A 19,013-nucleotide genomic window follows, 5' to 3' on the forward strand; every position below is an offset into this window, starting at 1 on the left:
GTTGGGGTAACGAGGCCGCATCGGAACGCGGCCGGCCGCGTCTGACACGCATACAGTAGTCCGGTTCCGGGTCCTTCCTCTCCCAACTCCCGTGGGAAATGGCGCACGCTAAAAAAGTCCTCCCGTTCGTTGCGAGACACGTGATTGGAATACGACTCGTTTTTGGTAATACATCTCATCCAGAGTCAGCCCCGGAGATGGCCTCAATTGGTAGTTGAACACTCTATCAGTTGTACATGGTTTGCAACCTGGCATTAGTATTTGATGGAACATCAAGAGTAAAGGCTGCTGAGATTGACAAGTGCTGAAAGAAAGCTGTTGGCGATGAGACGGTGATGGACTACGACTTACATCATCACTTATACGCCTCACGGTATCGGCTACGTCGGATTCGAGACCCAATGCAAATCATAGATAGCAAGATGACCTTTTGAATAAAGACAAATGACGGGCGATATGATTTTCATCCCCCTTCCCAACGCCAAGCAATGCCTACCTAACAATACAAAAACCCACCCTGTCATCTCACACAGAGGCCGGGCAGCTTCACTGCAGGAAGCAATCCCCAACACCCCCCTTTAATCCCAATACCGGATATCCCCCTCCGCTCCCGCCGAAACAAACTTGCTCGTCTCCTGCGGATGCCACGCGACACACGTAACAGCCTGCTCCCCGGCCTTGAGCTTATGATACATCTTGCACGTCTTCCAGTCCCAAAAGCACACGAACCCTTGCGTGTCGCCGCTCGCCAAAAACTGTCCGTCGGGGCTCACGCTCACGTCAATGGCCGTGCCCGCGTTGTTGTGGCCGCGGTACGACTTCTTGCGGTTCTGCCGGAACTTGTCGTTGGCGCCGTAGACGACAATCTGGTTGTCCGAGGACTGGAAGGCGACGTATTTCCCGCTCGGGTGCGGCGCCGCGCGCGTCATGGGGTACATGTAGGGCTCGGCAATGTATTTGATGGGCACGGGGATGTTGTAGTCCCAGGCGCGGAGGGACTTGTCGTCCGACGTTGTCATGAAGCGGCGGCCCTCGTCGACAAAGGTGATTGTGTTGATAGCTGCGAGATGGTGGTCTTGCGAACGAGTGTTAGTACATTGTGTACTCTTTCAGTCTTCGGATTGAAGATCAAAACATAGGAGAAGAAAGGGGCTTACCGTATTCTTGCACAATCTCGTTGCCAGCGCGCGTATCCCACTGCACAATCTTCTTGTCCGACATACCCGCCACAAACTCATGGGCATGCTCCGCCGACGGGTTGAACCTGACAACATGCGGCGTCTTGCCCGTCGAGAACCGGCTTAGACAGGTGCCCGTCTCCGTATCCCATAGCTTAATCTGCCGATCAAAACTCGCCGACAGGAACCGCGTGCCGTCGTTGTTGAACGTCGCGTCCGAAACCGCCTTGGCGTGGCCAGAGAACGTCCGCAGCAGCGCCCGCTCGTGATAGACGTCCCAGATCTTGACCGTGCTGTCCGCCGAGGCCGACAACAACAAGTGCCCCGAGCCCGGGAAAAAGCGCAGCGCCGTGACGGCCTTGGTGTGGTCCCGCCACGTGTGGATCTGCTTCTTGGGGATGTAATTCGTAACGCTCCCGGCCTCCTTGCGCAGGTCGACGTCGAGGTCCTGCGGGACGTGCATGTACGTCCGGCCCTGGTAGTCCGTCTCCGACGCGCCGTGGAACGTCGTCGTCTCCTCGCCCATCGCCTCGACCTCTTTCCTCCTCGCCAGCGCCGTCTCGGGCGCGCGCAGCACCGTCCCGCTCTCCACAACGTCGTCGTCCTCGCCCTCGTCCGTCACCTCCTCATACTCCTCGTCGCTCGCTAGCGCCTCGCCCTCGCCGACGATCTCGTACTCCTCGCGCCGGTATCTTGCCCAGGGCCCCAGGTACGCCCCGTCCCCCTCGACAATGGTCGCGTCGCCCTTGTTCTCGCGGCCGGACCGTATCCGCGCGTTCTCTTCTTTGACGGCCGCGCCCGTCTGGTACTCCCTCTCTGGTCCGCCCTTGCGCTCGATAGCGCGGTGTTTGCTGCGAAAGGTGTGTTCTGAAATGTACGTCTCCTCCGCCCTGCCCGTGAGAACGTTTTTGCGCTTCAGCGTCATGGCGGACTCGTCTTTGAAGGGGTTCGCGGGGCCGACCCGCGGTCGGGCGAGGTCTTCGCCGGTGTAGGGGACGACTGCGTGATCGGGCTCGGCTTCTTGCCGCACAATCAGCGCATCCTGGGGCGCCATGTTTGGCGGGTACTCTCCGAAGCCCGACATCTTGAATGCTGTCCCGTCTCGTCGCAAGAAATACGGCCGTGGGATGAGTGCTGTGTTGCGGTGGTCAAATGTTGGGTCGCGACTTGCGCTGGTTCCTGGTCGCAACTGCAAAAAGTTGACGTCACGTGATTGGAGAGCTACCCTTGGGATCTGCGGTTTCCGACCTCGAAGCTCTGGTCCAAGATACACACAAGCGAACGGAAAGCTTGGGCAGCTCTAGTACCAGACGCTACAACCACGGATACCTGAGAGTACCTTAAGGATTTACGCTGAAAACTTTAATCGCAGGTAGTCAGTCAGCAAGAGGTAGGGAAAATTGCTCGAGTGACATTCAGAAGATCTGTCATTACTCAATTATCGCAACCCGCCGCTCCCAGGACCAGCCGGCCTGGCAGCAACATAAAGTAAACAGCTAGGTATTTGGTCTTTCGCATCGTAATCTGCCTCCCGCCCAATTCGTTCCTTCATTCCGCCTCCACCATGTGTGATATTCCGTTTTTCTTTTCCCATTCATCATCATCAGAATCCAAACAGAGACACCAATCTCTGCCCGTAACTCCGGGACACCAGATCTTTCAGCTCCCATATCTCCTCGAAACCCCGCATTCTGGTATCATGACTCCCCTCCATGTCTAGCGGTTGCCCGCCCGATGCCTCCCCCCACTAGATAATAGCTCCGGTTGGTGCATCGCTCATTGGATGGCAGCGCATCGGCGTGTACTTTGGTTCGTTCTTGTCCACGTGGCATGGTATCTATATACTGGAATTCGTCCTGTTGTTGTGTGCAGGGCGGAGGTTCACCGTCTAAGAGGACTCGTCGCGGATGAGGGCGACAATCATGCTGTAGAGATAGAAGAAGAACATGATTAGGTGGAAGCCGAGCTTCACGAATGATTCCTGCACTAGTTGTCAGACGCGGCTAGATAGAGCTCAGGGGCATTCTTGTGCTTACCTTCTTGTGCACGTTCAGCTTGCGGAAGATCTCGGTGGCATCCAGCAGGTGGGTGTTGTCGACAATCCTGGGTTCAAGTCAGCTTCCTCGAATTCTGCACTACATGACGAGTCCTGTGGGGGAACGCACTTCTTGACATTGTAGGCGACGAGCGGCAGGTTCAGGATCAAAGGTACCCAGTATCCGTTGATCAGGAACAAAAAGGTCAGGAATCCATGGACGGCAGCTTCGGGGATGATGTAGGTGTTGAGGCGGTTGCAGAGGTCAATGGGGTTGATGTAGTCGCTGCAGAAGTCATCATGTTAGCATTCGACAGCAGAGATCATGGGATGACAGGTTATCTAGTCCGCCCGCTTCGCAGCACGGCCACGACTCAAGCTCGTCCGAGCACGAGAGACGCTGGCGTGCGCCGTGCAATATGCAGTAGCCTCAAGGAGGGAGACGGCTCGGGAACTCGATGAAAGGATAAGATGGGGGATCACGTACCATTCCAGATCGCTGTACATGATGGTGAAGAAAACTTGGAGGAAGAGGTTGACGGCGTTTATCAGCACCGCGAAGAGGAATAACCACGCTTCGCCGGACATCTTGACTGAGGTTGGCAGCGAGCTGCGCGAGTTGGATAGGTTTGAAGGGAAGGGAGGGTAGTTGCAGAGAGTTGCAACAGCAGCAGCGGCCGAGTGCAGTCGCGATTCAAGTTTGGCGGTTTGACTTGTTGCTCGCGAGGCTGCTTGGAGCTTGTAGGCGTGCGGGCAGGGGAATGTTTCTACGTCACTGGGGTGATGTAGGAGGAGGGATGGATTCAGATGGAGCTCTCTCTGGCTGCGGCGACGGTATCTGTAGGTCTGTAGGTAGATGGCAGGGCTGGGTCTGCAGATAGGAACTGCGGCTGCGTGTAGGTGGCGAGTAGATGTGTTCTGTCTGTCGGTCAGGCAGGCAGCTGTGAGATTTGTGCTTTTTGCAGTAGGAGAGGTGGAGGACGACAACACGTGGTGGGCGAGTTGAGGGAGTGAGATGAGGGTAGCGAAGAGAGTTGAGTTGCGTTGGTCGATGGCTCCTTGTTCCCGTCGGGGTAGCGTAGCGAGCACTAGCCGGGTCGTGGAAAATCGGGAGGTGGGTTACGGGGCTTGGAAACCTCTGATGATGAAAGAGGCTCGATGCCTTGCTGTGCGATTCTTTTCGGTTCAGGTCTCTCCAACAGCACCCGTGGACCCCTCTCCCCCGCCAGCCCAGCCTACCTACCTTACCTCAGTGCCTCACTGCAGTGCTAGGTCCTGGGCTCCCTGAGGGACGGGCTCCTCAGGTAGGCCCCGGAAACCCCTAAAAGGCTTAGCGCTAACCCACTTTCCCACCTCAACCCTTCGAAACCTTCCAACTGAAGTGCACCTCACACTGCACAGGTGCGTCAGCAAGTGAGGTCAGGTACGTACCGTTTGACATGACTGACAACCCTGACAACCCTGACAACCTCCAGGGTCAGGACTCTAGGAGGGCAGCAAGAGTTTTATCGCGCTCCGACCGGCGAATCCCATTGTTGGCCATGATGAAATTCTAGGCCCCGTCTTGCCATCTTACCCACCGTACTGATATTGCCTGCACAGGCCCCGGCTCAGTAAGGCTTGTCCGGCCGGTCAAGTGCGAAAGCGGCAGCAGGGCAAAGCCATCGCGTCCTCTCCACTAGGTGGCTGGGAAGTGCCAGGTTCAACTTCAACTCCCCTCCATCTCGCCTTTTCTCAGTCAGTGACACTCAATACCCTAATCTAAGCATTGTTCTCACGTGAAGGCCTGCCTCTGCGACCGACGAAGCCAATCTTCGACTCCGCGCTGGTTTGGATAGTTACTCAATGAGGAACCGATGCCGGGCCCTTCAATGATCGTGGGGTTTGAGAGGGCGAGCACTAGTCGAGACAACGGCGACTCAGGACCCCCCCCCCCGGCACATCCCTCTGCCCATGACAGCTGTCGTCTCCAGTCGCATGGGACAGGGTCCAGCCCTCTCGGACGGGCTATGCGCCTCTACTGTGGCAGATGGCTGTTGCAGAGCTGTCATTCACGTGGCGTTCTCTTCGCGTGTCGTGTTTCAATCGTTTTTGATATTCGACGCCCCTTGTCCCCGTCGCGCCAATTGCTTGCTTGCCTTCATGGCACTATCCCCCAAACATCGCGTATGCCAGAGCGATGCCTGATCACATCCCACAACTTCAACTCCCCGTCCGCTCGCCATGAGTTCCCGCCGTCATCTAATCCCACTCGACACTACAACAACTCATCTCAACGCCTCTTGTGCTGTACTCGCTTATGCCCGTGACCATGCTAATGTTGTCAATTATGCGGTGGTGCCCTTCTCCTCGCCGTTCGTGCCAGGCATCGGCACCTTGCCACCAGGCGAGGTGGCCGTTCTAGCTGTGAGAATTTCTACTCCATCTTCAGTGACCAGGAGAGTGTGCTCTGTCCATTCGTGTTAGCTGCAGTCTTCTCAATGCCTCCCACAGAAACCATGGGGTAAGCGCAAAACATCAAACTTACCAAACTGCGCAGTCTTCTTGCCGTCGATCGTCGTGCTCGTCCAGTTATCGGGCCAAGTGACGTCGCGGTACTTGCCCAGGGCGATCATTGGCTCAATGGTGAAGGTCATGCCGGGCTTACACTCTCCCACCGTCTTGTTCTTGGCGTAGTGGGGGACGTTGGGGGGGCAGTGGAACAGCGAGTTGATGCCGTGGCCGCAGTACGTGCGGATGACGCTGCAGTTTCTCTCCTTGGCGATCTTTTCGATGATGTTGCCAAACTCGCGGATGAGCGTACCGGGCTTGACGGCGGCGATGGCGGCGTCGAGGCAGTCGCGGGAGGCTTCTACCACTCTGACCGCGTCGGGGTCGGCCTTGGCCCGGTCGCCGACGTAGTACGTCTCGTTGAGGTCGCCGTGGTAGCCCTCGAAGAAGAGGGTGACGTCGATGTTGAGGATGTCGCCGTCCAACAGTACCCGCTGGTCAGGAATGCCGTGGCAGATGACCTCGTTGAGCGATGTGCATACGGACTTGGGGAAGTGGTTGTAGTTCAAGGGCGAGGGGTAGGCCTGCGGGTTCACACTTTTGTCAGCTCAACGCTCCTCCTGTCCGGCGCCCATCGTTCGCGCCCATCAAGCGCGCCTAGCGTGTAACCTACGTTGCGCTCTATGCAGGCCTTGTGGACAATCTCGTCAATGTAGTCCGTCGTGATACCGGGCTTGACGGCGGCGGCGGCAATGTCCAAAACCTCACGCGCCAGGCGGCAGACCTTGCGCATGCCGGCGATTCCCTTGGCGTCGAGGACATCGATCTTGTTCCTGTTGAGGATGCTTCTCGGGTACTTGGGGATACCATCCTTCCACCAGTCGGGGTGCGGGATGTGCTTGGGTACGGTGCGGCGTTCGGACAGAGGGTAGACGGGTCGGAGGGGTCCGGCGAAGGGGTACGTCGGGAACGGGTTGTATACACCTGTCTCTGGATCTGGTTTAGAGACGACTTTTGGCGGGAGGACATGGTGAAGTATACTCTGTTCAGACTTGTGCATGGACTTGTGGCTTCCCTGCGAGTAAAGGTCAGCGGGACGGTGTCTAACATGGCGCATTGGCATGGCGCCGCGGGAGAGCGACGAACCCAGTTCTTCTTGAAGCAATCCTGCGAGCAGAAGAAGCTGCCCTTGATTCCGAGCTTCAAGCATGTCGGGCACTGGAGGGAGCCGGCCTCGTTGGGACAGTCGACTCCCAGGCACATCTTCTTCGCGGGAGGCTCAGTCATGGTGGGCGGTCGTGGAGGGGTAACAAGTATGCGACCAGGTGGTTACGGAGGGTAGTATTTCCTGGGCGTTGAATCACTAAAGAAAAAGAAGACTAGAGACTGCCCGACGGTGATCGACGAGTAGAAGAGTGAGAGAAGGAGGACCCTGGATTGGAGCAGGGTTCGGACAGACGAGGCGGCGGCGCAGTCTCAAACACACGCCCTAAATTTGACGGTTCGGCTACGAGCAAACAAAAAGTGACCTGACGAAAGAAATATTTCCATGTCCCACGCTATGTGATAGGCGGTTGGGCGCGGCTCCCCGCAGCCACGCTGCTCTGCACAGGGCAGCTGTATTAAGTGGCATATTTTCTTTTAGCGGACGGTTCAATCTCGGGAATTGATTGAAGATTGATCATCTATCGATAACGATAAGACATGGATTGAGTTTGTAAGCCACGGCATTTATATCCAGAGAACAAACGCCTGCGAGAAACCTGGAATCCAGAAAAAGTCTCTGGTCGGAGCTTCCCTTGTCGGAGCTTCCGGGGAATACCCGCCAGCCGAACACCACCAAGCAGCCACCAAATCTGACTTGCGCCGCTCTGCGCTCTGCGCACTGCGCAAGGCATCAAACGAGAAAGGGAAAAAGTCGTTGACGCTGTTCCCCCTTGACTCCTCCCGTCCGGCCGGGTCGACCCGCCAAATGGTCGAACCATCATGCGAATTCTCTGAGTCCTCTCACGCCACTGCGTAAATCTTTCTTCAAGTTTCCTCCCTCACGTCTTGAAGCAGGAGAGAAAGACAAACCAAAAACCAATAAAGCACCAGTGAACGAACCTTGTGTCCAGGCAAAACATGGCAAAGAACCAAAAGGTCGTTGTGGTAGGCGCCGGCCCCGTCGGCTCGTTGGCTGCGCTCTACGCAGCGCAGCGCGGGTACGAGGTTGAGATCTACGAGTTGAGAGCTGGTAAGTCGCTTGTTTGCTTTTTCTTTTTCCGTTTCAAAGTCTCTTGTTCTCGGCCGGCTCAGGCGCCGCCGTTGAAGATCATGGATCCCCCCCTCACCTGCCCCACCAATTGCCACATTGAATAGCCTTGTTTGCCATGATGTCCGTTGGTGGATGCAGACAGTGTTTGTTTGCTGCTCTGCCTTATCTGAGGGGCTGATCCCGGCAACTCTATGGATTGAAGCTGTTATCAATCATCATTATCATTGTCATTATCATCATCATCATCATCATCAACAACGCAACTAGTTGATATCAGCCTGGATATGGACTAACAGAACAAAATGGAGACCTGAGAGACCCCACAACAACGCTCTTAAACTTCACGCGCTCCATCAACCTTGCGCTTTCCGAGCGCGGCATCAACGCCATGCGCAATGCTGGCCAACCAAAGTTACTGGAACATGTCTTTGGCGCCACCATTCCCATGCGGGGACGCATGATCCACGGCAGGACCCCGAAAGGCGATCTGTACGAGGCTTCGCAGGACTACGATGTCCACGGCAGGGTAAGTCAATTGAGCCCAGCCTCACCCCGAATAGCCGGCCATGTGATTGTCGTGCTGACTGTAATCCAAGGCCATTTATGCCGTAGACCGCGCCGGCTTGAATAAGCGCATGCTCGACATCCTTGAGGAGATGCCCAATGTCAAGTTCTTCTTTAGCCACAAGCTCACCGGCGCAGACTTCAAGAAGTGCAAGGCCTGGTTCGAGGACATGACGTCCGGTTCGGCTACCGGCCGCGCCAAAGAGATTGAAATCGATTTTGACTTTATGATTGGCGCTGATGGCGCCCACTCCGCCGTCAGATACCACCTGATGAAGTTTGCTCAGATGAACTACAAGCAGGAGTACATCGACACCCTCTGGTGCGAGTTCCAGATCAAGCCTGCAAACGCTGCCTCGCCTGAGGGCAAACCGCAGTTCAGAATCTCACCAAATCACCTGCACATATGGCCTGGCAAGGAGTTCATGTTCATTGCCATACCTAGCGATGTAGGTGTCTCAAGAAACTGCTTCCGTACGTACAGCCAGCTGACAAGATTCCAGGATGGCTCCTTTACCTGTACGCTATTCTTGCCCAACAACCAAACAGAGGCTCTTGAAAACGATCCGTCAAGTCTACCGGCCTTCTTTGACAAGCATTTCCCCGGAGTTACAGACCTGATCCCATCCAAAGACCTGATTGAATCCTTCAAGAGAAACCCTCACTTGCCCTTGATCAGCATCAAGTGCAGCCCCCACCACTATGACGCCTCAGCGGTGCTTGTCGGCGACGCCGCGCACGCGATGGTCCCCTTCTACGGCCAAGGCATGAACGCGGGCCTGGAAGACGTCCGCATCCTTTTCTCCATCCTGGACAAGCACCGCCGGTTGGGCGAGGCCCACAACGACCCGACGGGCGAGGCAGACGCTGACGCTCACGCCGCGGTCGTCTACCAGCGAGGCGCGGCGCTGGCCGAGTACACGGCCATTAGGGTCCCCGACGCGCACTCCATCAACGACTTGGCGCTGCAGAACTACGTCGAGATGCGCGCGTCGGTGCTGTCGCCGCGCTACCGCCTGCGCAAGTGGCTCGAGGAGAAGATGTCGGTGTACGCGCCGGGGCTGGGGTGGCAGACAAAGTACTCGCGCGTCAGCTTCGGGAACGAGCGGTACTCGGAGGTCGTGGCCAAGAGCGACTACCAGGGCCGAGTGTTGATGAAGACTTTTGAGGCTCTGGTGTGCAGCCCGTTGATTGCAGGGGCCGTGTTCTTGTGGTGGAAGAGGCCGCGGGTTGTTGTCGGCGCGGTGCAGGGGCTTTTGCGGTATTTGCTGCGGGCGACTGAGGGCGCGTGAGATGTGTGATCTGACGAGAAGATATCTCTCCATGAGTCCATACCTTTAGTGCTGAATTCTGTATTACCAACATAAAGACTCCAAATACAATATACCCGCTGTACGGCTGAAACGCTTTCTTTTAGCGAAACCAATATATTACAATCCATTCGCAGTGTATACAATTCTCTTCATGTCCGTTGTCGACTATAATCTCATCACGGGGCTCAACATGTCAACGGTATCTGGCTCCATGATGTTTCACCCCCTGAGGGTTGAAAAATCCACTCGTTGGCTAATGCAAGCCATTCTCAAGACTACAATCTCTTCGCTTTTTGAAGCCTCTTTCTTGCTCTTTCTTTGAACAGACTTTCTCCAAAGGCCAAAGTAAAAATAGAGTTATGCAGTCCAAACCACAGAAGCTTGACGCGGTGACTGTTTGAAAGAGGGTTTACTACGCTGACCATCTTCGATGAATATAAAGACTTCAGCCTGAGACTAAATAAGACTCAAATTAATGGCATCACTCGAACGCGGCGGCTTTATTTGTTGCGTTCAAATATTTCAAATCATTATTGAGTAAGGTGTGCAACACTCAAGCCTTCTCGACTTCAGTACCTATTTGCCAAAATTATATGGCCACACTCGCCGAGTCAACAAAAAAATCCTCAGTACCCAACCCGATCAAGACCCTTACACAACCACCACCGGTACGCCTCAGACGGGATATTGGACCGCGCTTCCAAATCCATCCGCGCAATCTTATCCATGTCCTCCCCGTCCAGCAAGATATCCGACTTCGAGTTCTCCTTGATCTACCACTTGATGACGCTTTTGGGGATTACGAACCGCCCGCTATTGACGCCCAACGCGAGCGCCACCTGTACGGGCGTCTTGCCGTGCTTCTTTGCGATCTCGGTGAGCGTCGGGCGGTCGACGACGCGGGCCATATGTGCCGCCTCTTTGCTCTACGAGACTTTGCGGTAAAAGGCATTTTGGTCACTGAGCTGGGAGAAGTGCGCCACGTGGATGCTGCGGGCGCGCCTGTAGTCTGCGAAGGTGCCTTGTTGGAGCCTGGAGGTAGGGGTGGAGTTCCAACTGGTGTACTACGAGAAACTGCGGGTTGGTGGTGATTAGCTTCAAGCTCTTTCAATGTCTGTCCGTCCTCCTCTTTCTTTTTATTATCTTTCTTGAGATTTTGAGAAAGCCTTACAACCGAAACCTTCCTCAAGAGCATCTGCACATCGTCCTTGCTAAAGTTGCTCACACCAATGGCCTTTGTCTTGTCGGTCTTGAGCAGCGCCTCCGTCGCCTTCCAGGGGTCGACAAACGTCGTCTTGCCCATGATCATCTTGCCATCCGCGCCCTTGGGGAAGCGGTTCTCTCCCCTCTAGAATGTGTAAGAGTAGTACATCAGGAACAGGTCCACGTAGAGCGTGTCGAGGTCTTTGAGGGAGGCATCAAGGGCGGCCTCGACGTCGTTCGGGTGGTGAGAGTAGCACAACGTTCACTCCATTTCAACCGCGGCCCACTCTTCTCCCAGAGTCGAGAACTTGAATTCGTCTCTTTGGGATTTTGGATGGAGGAACCAGCGCTCGCGCTTCCTATTAGTCCAAACTCTGCTCCAATAAAAAAAAAGTCCGACGGAAATATCGATACCATTACCCATCCTGGCGGATTTCCCGTTACGTGAAAACGGAAACCACGCCTAAACCAAACCAATGCCAAAGCAAAAACCAAACCGATAGGCGCACGCAAGCGATGATATCATCGAATCCGCTAGATATGGAGTCTTGGTCCGAGCCAAGACTCAGAGAAACGGATCCGACTGTGATCAACCTGCTTTCTCGGGCAAGTCTGTTGGCAGGTCTGTTGGCAGGTCTCGGCGTGCGGAATCTTGGTCATCTGTGAGAAATTCTCGTTTCCCATGGTCGAGACGCTCCTCCAGCACATTCTTTTGCCCCGGGTGGGATGGTCTTTAGCAGACCGCCTTGAGGAAGATTCTGTATTTACGAGTTGACTCTTTTGAACTAGAGGCCGATGCGCCGGTGATCTGATAACGGCGAATGGGATACCCTTGACTCCCTTGCGCATGTGAGGGCCAAAATTGTCGTCAAAACCATTCCATTTAGGCAAGTCGAGACCTTTGGGTAGCGCTCGGTTGCCGTCGGGACCCAGAGCTCCCACAATTAGCCAGGGTGACTGAGGCTGGACCACACGGAGAAGCGGTGCCTCAGCCAAGGAATCTAGACAGTTGGGATCCGTCGAGTTGATTAGATTAGATCGAGTTCGACCAGTCGATGGGCGTGTTCCGTCTCCTTTCGACTCGTGTAGCAAGGGAGATCTTAGCTTCCAACTTGGCAGTTGACGCGGGTCAAGACTAAACATGCTTGTTTTCCCAAGACATGAGATGAACCAGTACCTTTTGTTCCTGAAGCCCATGCGCTACAATTCCGAGGTCACCGGGGATAGATTGCCCCGACAAGCTCGGCGGTCTAAGCAGGATAGAAATCATCGTGATAGGGGGGAGGTATGGTTTGCTGCCGAGTCAAAAGATAACATATAAATACTAAGGGCTCTCCCTGGTCTGCTCAGGAGAAGATCTACAATACCTGGCAAGGATCGTCACTTATTTTTAAAAATTCATTTTTTTGCCGCGTTCTTTACACCGAAAACGCACAAGAGGAGGTCGTTCCTCATTGCAACACAGCTCCTGGCCGTCGCCATGGCCGGCGAGCCATTGATCAACGAGTTCAACACCGGCTTCGTGACTTACCTCGACAGCACGAACTATACCAAGGGATTCCTCACCCTCCTTGAAACCATTCGCGTCATCCCCAACTTCGACTGGGCCACCCGCTACGACACAATCAACGCCAATTCCGACTCTTCCGGCCTGACCTGGAACGTTTGCGACCAGATGAAGAACTAGACCTCCCTACTCATCACCCTGAAGGGTATCACCATCGCCGAGGACGCCACACTCGCCGTCGAGAAGGGCGCCAAGGCCATCTATATCTCTGACCATGGTGGCCGTCAACTCGCCCATACGCCCGGTCCTCTTGAGATCGACTACCAGATCTACCGCAACGCCGCTGAGGACTTCCAAAAAGTTGATGTCCTCATAGATAACGGTGTTCGCTGTGGTAAAGACGTCCTGAAGCCTCTTGCCCTTGCATCGGTATGCGGCGTCCCATAATATACGCCAGCTATTACGGTCTTGAGGGTAATACGAAGGCTCTCGATATCATCAAGACTGAGATCGTTCGTGATGGAAGTCGTATGAGCGCGACTGATGTCCACGACTATAGCACCAACTTCGTAAGTTGAGTGCAAACCAGAACAAGAAGAAAGTTCTTCCGATTTGCCGCTGAGCCTTCGCCAGCTCGTGCAGCACGTTTTCCCCTTTGACAAGCAGTAATTGGTGTGCGTTGAGCGTGCCATACAGTCCAAAATATCAAGCTGTGAGATCAGTTGCATTCAGCGTTGCTTCGGATAGAAATGGGTTCTCCTTCGTATTGGGACCAGGCACTTCTTGTGGCGCCTCGTTTGATGTTCAAATTCATGTGCTTGCTTGATCAGACACATTTATATAACACAAAAAGCGTCATGATTATGTCTTGTCAACTTTGCTCCTTCACTATTTCCACTCAAGCCGCGACCAAGTAGACATGAAGCTTGTTTAAGGAAGAATATCTGGCGCATTCTCATAATTAAGGGGCCCATTAACTTCAAACATTGTCGGCCGAACTGCATTTAGACCCGTAACGACGGCCCCGCATCGAACTTCGGCCCCACCTATACTCGCTGTCCGGCTATCCCGAGTCATTCTCTCCCACCAACGCGAGAACTTTCGGCCATATTGCACCTTTTATCGCACTATTGATGCTTCCAAAAATCGCCTTTACGTTTGGAAGCTACCCTTCTCGGGCCCAAAGTATCCTCTCTCAGGGATGGGGAGAATTCCGATCTGAGATCCGTCCACTCCAGCACCACTGACCGTGTTTCCCCACCACTTCAGGGAGATTGGGTTGTATCCAACGGCAAAGAACATGACGAGCGCCGAAACAGCGACTCCAGCAGTCAGGGCAGCTGACAGGACGTAGTTGTACTTTTCCCACCAGGCTAAGCGATGTCTGGGAAGCCAGTACATGAAGATGAATCCGAGGATGAAACCAGGCGTTTTGTATGACAGATTAGATGGTGCCCAATGCTGGATGCCTTGGATGACAAGGACCGGGTTCAACCATAGCAGCGAAGCCACAAAGGGGAAGAGCGTCCTATCCAGACGAGCAAATGTCTTGGGGTTTAGATTGCGCCGCAACTTTTCTCGGACCCCAGGAAGGTACTTTGGGCCGTAGCCTTGGCCAACCAAGAAGACGATGGCAATGAGAGTTCCAAAGAGGAAGCACCCTAACAAATTGTCAGTCCCCCATGCGTGACTGTGCCTATGTGTACCGAGGACTTACATTTGAGGATAGGATAGAAGGACACAAACATGCGCTCCGAGCCGAGAAGACCCCACATCAAGCTGTTCGTGTAGAGAGGAGCACCGTCGTTGGCACAAGTGAATCTACTGGGCTGCGTCGGGGTGCATAGCCCCTTGACGTTATCCAAGATGAAGTTCTGCGTAGCCACGGCCACGAAGCAGGTAATAATAATCGTCCCGATCTGGCTTCGGAACACCGCGCGCGGGGCAATCTTGGCGTAGTGCGCCATCTTCTGATCCTGGACGTAATTGTCGCCGTAGCCCGCGAGCGCCCAGGACCCCAGGGTTTGGGAGAAGAGGAAGGCGTTTGTGTTGCCGGGGAGGAGGTAGCCGGTGATGACCTGGATCAGAGCGCCGAGCCCGAGGTTCGTGCCCGTGGTGGCGGAGAGGAAGGAGAGAGGCACCGCGAAGACGAGGTTGATGGCGATCATGAGGAAGACGATCCAGACCGGGGTGCCTAGGGGGTAGATGTTGAGGAATATGACCGAGACGACGATGGCTGCGACTAGGATTATGAGGAACCACCAGTCTGGTACCTCAGGGTACTTCGCGAGGAGTCTGCTGTGGATGTCCATGGCGCCTTCAAAATTACCCCTTCCGTGACGCAGTCCCTTGTAAAAGTCGATGTATGCTTGAGAGATTGTTTTCCATTGGTTTCTGTGTTCTAGTTCAGTCATCGCGTCAAGTGGGGAAAACTCGTCATACTTACCCCATGATGTACAAAAAGTAGATTGGGTAAAAACAGTAGTTGGCGCCGACCGTCAGGAGATAGCCAGCCGAGTAGAACGGGGGAGAGTACTCCTGGTATGCGGTTTCGTTGAGTTTATTATTGAATACCACATTCTGAACCACGTACGGGGTGCCGTCGTTTGCAAACGCAGAGGAGGAGTTGATCGGGAGATAAGCTGTGTTGTACATGTTGGTGTAGTAGATGCCGATGATGATGACCCCGCCCAGTATGGCACCGATATACATTGTACACGTTGCGAAGAACGGCTGAGCCAAAGCGGCGTAAGACGATGTCGCAACGTTCCAGTCAAAAGTGGTAATGGGGTTGAACAAGCCCAAACCGAGCGAGGAGCCTGTGATTATGGCAAGGGTCACGTTCTGGGGTGATATCCAGGTCATCCAGTTGAACGTTGCCAAAGCTGTGAAGAGGTAGCCCGGGAACCAGTAGTAGAAGAACATGCAGATGGTGCAGACGTAGAAAAATTTGTATCTCGAGATGGTCCACCCGTTGATGTTCTCCCGGGGTTCCGGCCTGGTCAGGGCTCTGTTCATGGCAATCGTCGGCAGGATCGTCGGCCAGAGGGCCTTGACGGGGTACACGCTGAACCGTCTGAGATATCCAGCGAACCCCATTCCCATGAGTTGCACGAAGAGGGTGAGCATCAGCTGATATCCAAAGTTGACGAAATGGAGACCGTAGTAGACTGGTGACTTCTGCACAAGGATCATGCCGTAACTATTGGTGGTGTAGATGGCAATGTTGTACGTGATTGTCGCAAACATTTGCTCCTTGAAGTTCCAAGGCCCAGGGTTCAAGGAGTGTCGGGTGCCGCGCACGGTGATGCCCCAGTCGGGGAGAATGAACTCGAGGACCTTGGCGCACGGGAACAGCAAGATCTGGATGACCTGACCGCTCAAACCTGCACAACCATAGTCTTACTAAACGTGTACTCAAGACGGTTGAGTTACATAACCAGATATTGCACTTACTGATGGCGGGGAACCTCGAGTTGAAGAAGGTCGAAATAAAGGTTCCGATGACGGCCCAGCCTATACCTAAGAAATATGCGCGGAAGGTCTCAATAGGTACGCTCTGATCGTCCAAAATCTCGGCTACGGCGCGAACACCGGGGTATGGCGAGGAGAAGCGGATCATGACGGCGTCGATTCTCAAGTCGCGGTCGTAGTTTTCACCGTACTTCTTTGGTCCTTCGAGCAGCCTTTTCATCCTCTCCCTCATGTCGGAGGGGAAGTTCCAGTCGTCCTTGAAGAACTCCACCGATTCTTCGATAATCTCAATGGCCTCTTCCTCCGTCATCTCATTGATCCTTTCTAGAATGTACTCTCCTTCTCCATTGGGTGCCAGCTCCTCCAGCTTCTCGTGGGATATCTGATCCGAGATCTTGTGCTCCGGGTTGTTCACCCGTGCGGGGATCTTTTCGATGTCCTCATCCCGGGCCGGAGTCGGCTCCTCTCCGACGATCTCCACCTTTCCGGACATTGTTACCCGAGGAATCGACGCCGTGTACTACCGGGTCCGTAGAAAACTTTACTTGTCAAAGGACTCAAAGACGCTTGAGGACCACGCGTCTATTCATCTTAAATGTACGGGAAAGTCGCCGAGGATATATACCGCTGTCTCGTCGTCTGACTTAAGGTTGTGTGGCAGACGGAAGGCGGGGGAGTCGGGCTTCGGCCCAGCTATCGGGCGAGATAGCTCGTCCAACATGGGCAGAATCTGTCTCCAAATAGAAGCGTGCGCACCTATCCAACAACGTTGCATTTTGCGAGATCAACGTTGCGCTATCACGCCGTCTAACAGAAGTGCTGGGATCGGCCCATGTCCGTATCACCCCCGCATGTCCTTCCGACTCCTCCCCGGCTGTCCAAATACCTGACCTGCCAGACGTGGCCTGCGGGGTGCATGCGTCGCGAGGATCAGCGCCCCCTGTACTTGCGCTATCGACCGGTGTTGGACCAACGGCAGTTGATCATTCGCCACGACAAAATGCGACGCCAGACGATAAAAAGAGCCATGGAAAGATAGAGGGGACGAGGGTTTGGGTCCGGCGGATAGTTGCAGGAATGAGAGTGCTTTCCAGACTTTGAGAACCCGCGGACAAGTTCCGATATCTCGCGTTCTGATTAAAGTTGCGAATCCCGTTGCCGATAGCTTTGGATTCGCAAGAAATATCGATCTTTGACGTATTAGTGCTGGCGTATCGCCAATCGGCATCGTCTAGAGTCAAATGTGCAGATATCCGCCTCGACTGACAACTCTTACTGGCCAAAACCGGAGTTCATTCAATGCTGTATCTGTCTAGGGTACTACAGGAACGACTAGTCGTCTGATTCGATTCCAAGTATGAAGCACAACTCCGACCTAATGCATAATAAGCTCCAGATCCACCCTTGAATTGCAAAGGTCCTATTGTGAGGCTCTTGATTGGTACTGGTTTTCAAGATCAGCGTTCAAAGATGTAGCCAGTCCTCGTGTGACGGAATTCCGCTTACCAGACATGCCACACGATGTACGCCACGAACAATTGTCACCATTCTGGTTTTCCAGCATGGTTTCTGAATCCAGTTGACTGACCGCAATGCAGCCACAGCAGATTGCACTAAAGCACTGAATCCTGTCGGACGTCTTAGATTCCAAAATAGTGCTCCCTTGACCGATTTGTTCCCACTGTGCTCTCCAAAGGCGATGCTCGTTGGGTATGAAGAGCTCGCCTCCACGTCCAAAGCAAAAGGTGGCGGCGCCGCCCTTGACGAGGATACTACTGAGTAGAAAATTGTTGGAAGACTAAATCTTTGCTCCATCTCCGCATCCCGCATCCGGTATAGACGTTGATTTTCTCATCGCACTTGATTCCGTCTGGTATACCGACGCATACGAAAGCAACTAATCTCCGATTCAGCAACACGGGCTGTCTGTGGCGTTGTCGTACGTCAAAAGCACATCCGATATGGTCCTTCTGCGCGTCAAAGACAGCTGAAGGTTTCAAAAAGTTCGAGATTACTCAAAGGAGCTTACATAGTGGAATCGCGGTTGCCGTTGATTGAACCGTCAAGGGGGACAAGATCAGTGCCTGTTACACAGACGCCTGTTTCGCCAGGCGAGAAGCAAATCCCCTTCGATCTGGCTAGTCAGGGTCTCAGGAAGACTTTACACTTGGTCATAGCCGTAGGGACGATCGGTGAACCATATTCTTCCATCTTTGCTGATAATAGCATCGTTGACGGAGTTGAAGGCCCGAGAATGAAAGGCTGCCACGACTGGTTCAGTCGCATATGGTGGTGTTCTTGGCATTTTGAACAGACCGCTAGGATGTATTATCGAGCCTTGAGCACAGAAGAGAACACAAACCCCATAGTTGACACCGCCGATTCCCATGGCGATGTCTGGACAGGAGATCTCTTCATGCTTCATATGATCTCCCACGATTGCCAATGATTTTTTTGGAAATCTGGACCTTCCTAGAGCCCTCTTTGTTAGCAAATTGTTTGCTGGTGATGAATCGTTCATCTGTTCAGGGGACGAAGACGACGGCTTCGTGGGCGAAGTGGCAGGAGTCGATGTGTAGTGAGAGATCCCGCGATGGGCTTGTACCAATGAATTCATGGAAAGCTTCGCCATGAGTGCGCCATGGATCGAGGCTATCGAGCTTTCCTGTTTTGCTAGACATTGTGAGCCGTGAGTTGCAAAAGTAATTGAAAATCGTTTGAGGGGTTGTTTATTGAAATAATCCACCTTGGTGACTGGAAAGTCGAGCAGTCTCAGAACCCACCTACACCCCGCGAAGCTACGAACGTTGAGTCCACCTCCAGATCAGATCGTGCCGGGGGCCAGGATCTAAACTTTCCCTCAGGACAACGTTGCCCCACTGAATGCTAAGACCGGCCCAAGCTGCAGCTCCGAACACATCATGCAGTATCGCTATCTTCTTCGGACTGCCTATAAGGATGATTGTGGCAATAGCATACAAACTCGAGCAGA

General features: G+C 53.9%; 8 protein-coding genes across 8 annotated transcripts; 2 read left to right on the top strand and 6 right to left on the bottom strand.

Annotated features, from left to right (window-relative positions):
• Positions 1-578: 578 nt before the first annotated feature.
• Positions 579-2,412, bottom strand: CORC01_04753 (WD repeat domain-containing protein; the record flags this gene model as incomplete). The annotated part of the gene is made up of 2 exons (XM_022616400.1): positions 579-1,075; positions 1,158-2,412. Coding segments are annotated over 2 exons (1,752 nt in total), but the record flags the coding sequence as incomplete, so codon positions are not given.
• Positions 2,413-3,066: 654 nt separating this feature from the next.
• CORC01_04754 (cornichon protein) lies at positions 3,067-3,801 on the bottom strand (the record flags this gene model as incomplete). The annotated part of the gene is made up of 4 exons (XM_022616401.1): positions 3,067-3,159; positions 3,215-3,281; positions 3,344-3,499; positions 3,701-3,801. 4 exons carry the CDS (start codon positions 3,799-3,801, stop codon positions 3,067-3,069), a joined length of 417 nt encoding a protein of 138 aa, XP_022476998.1.
• Positions 3,802-5,540: 1,739 nt separating this feature from the next.
• Positions 5,541-6,990, bottom strand: CORC01_04755 (methionine aminopeptidase; the record flags this gene model as incomplete). The annotated part of the gene is made up of 4 exons (XM_022616402.1): positions 5,541-5,662; positions 5,741-6,287; positions 6,377-6,778; positions 6,850-6,990. 4 exons carry the CDS (start codon positions 6,988-6,990, stop codon positions 5,541-5,543), a joined length of 1,212 nt encoding a protein of 403 aa, XP_022476999.1.
• An 837-nt stretch (positions 6,991-7,827) lies between these two features.
• Positions 7,828-9,816, top strand: CORC01_04756 (kynurenine 3-monooxygenase; the record flags this gene model as incomplete). Its single annotated transcript, XM_022616403.1, has 4 exons — positions 7,828-7,939; positions 8,269-8,486; positions 8,557-8,973; positions 9,028-9,816. The coding sequence occupies 4 exons, from the start codon at positions 7,828-7,830 to the stop codon at positions 9,814-9,816; spliced, it is 1,536 nt and encodes a 511-aa protein (XP_022477000.1).
• Positions 9,817-10,610: 794 nt separating this feature from the next.
• Positions 10,611-11,146, bottom strand: CORC01_04757 (aldo/keto reductase; the record flags this gene model as incomplete). Its single annotated transcript, XM_022616404.1, has 2 exons — positions 10,611-10,763; positions 11,009-11,146. 2 exons carry the CDS (start codon positions 11,144-11,146, stop codon positions 10,611-10,613), a joined length of 291 nt encoding a protein of 96 aa, XP_022477001.1.
• Positions 11,147-12,520: 1,374 nt separating this feature from the next.
• Positions 12,521-13,216, top strand: CORC01_04758 (peroxisomal (S)-2-hydroxy-acid oxidase; the record flags this gene model as incomplete). Its single annotated transcript, XM_022616405.1, has 4 exons — positions 12,521-12,703; positions 12,752-12,976; positions 13,033-13,116; positions 13,181-13,216. The coding sequence occupies 4 exons, from the start codon at positions 12,521-12,523 to the stop codon at positions 13,214-13,216; spliced, it is 528 nt and encodes a 175-aa protein (XP_022477002.1).
• A 483-nt stretch (positions 13,217-13,699) lies between these two features.
• On the bottom strand, positions 13,700-16,514 carry CORC01_04759 (OPT family small oligopeptide transporter; the record flags this gene model as incomplete). Its single annotated transcript, XM_022616406.1, has 4 exons — positions 13,700-14,208; positions 14,265-14,941; positions 14,994-15,933; positions 16,004-16,514. The coding sequence occupies 4 exons, from the start codon at positions 16,512-16,514 to the stop codon at positions 13,700-13,702; spliced, it is 2,637 nt and encodes an 878-aa protein (XP_022477003.1).
• Positions 16,515-18,182: 1,668 nt separating this feature from the next.
• On the bottom strand, positions 18,183-18,653 carry CORC01_04760 (uncharacterized protein; the record flags this gene model as incomplete). The annotated part of the gene is made up of 1 exon (XM_022616407.1): positions 18,183-18,653. The coding sequence occupies one exon, from the start codon at positions 18,651-18,653 to the stop codon at positions 18,183-18,185; it is 471 nt and encodes a 156-aa protein (XP_022477004.1).
• Between the last annotated feature and the right edge of the window lie 360 nt (positions 18,654-19,013).

This window comes from Colletotrichum orchidophilum, assembly GCF_001831195.1.
Source record: "Colletotrichum orchidophilum strain IMI 309357 chromosome Unknown Scaffold_32.1, whole genome shotgun sequence".
NCBI lineage: Eukaryota > Fungi > Ascomycota > Sordariomycetes > Glomerellales > Glomerellaceae > Colletotrichum > Colletotrichum orchidophilum.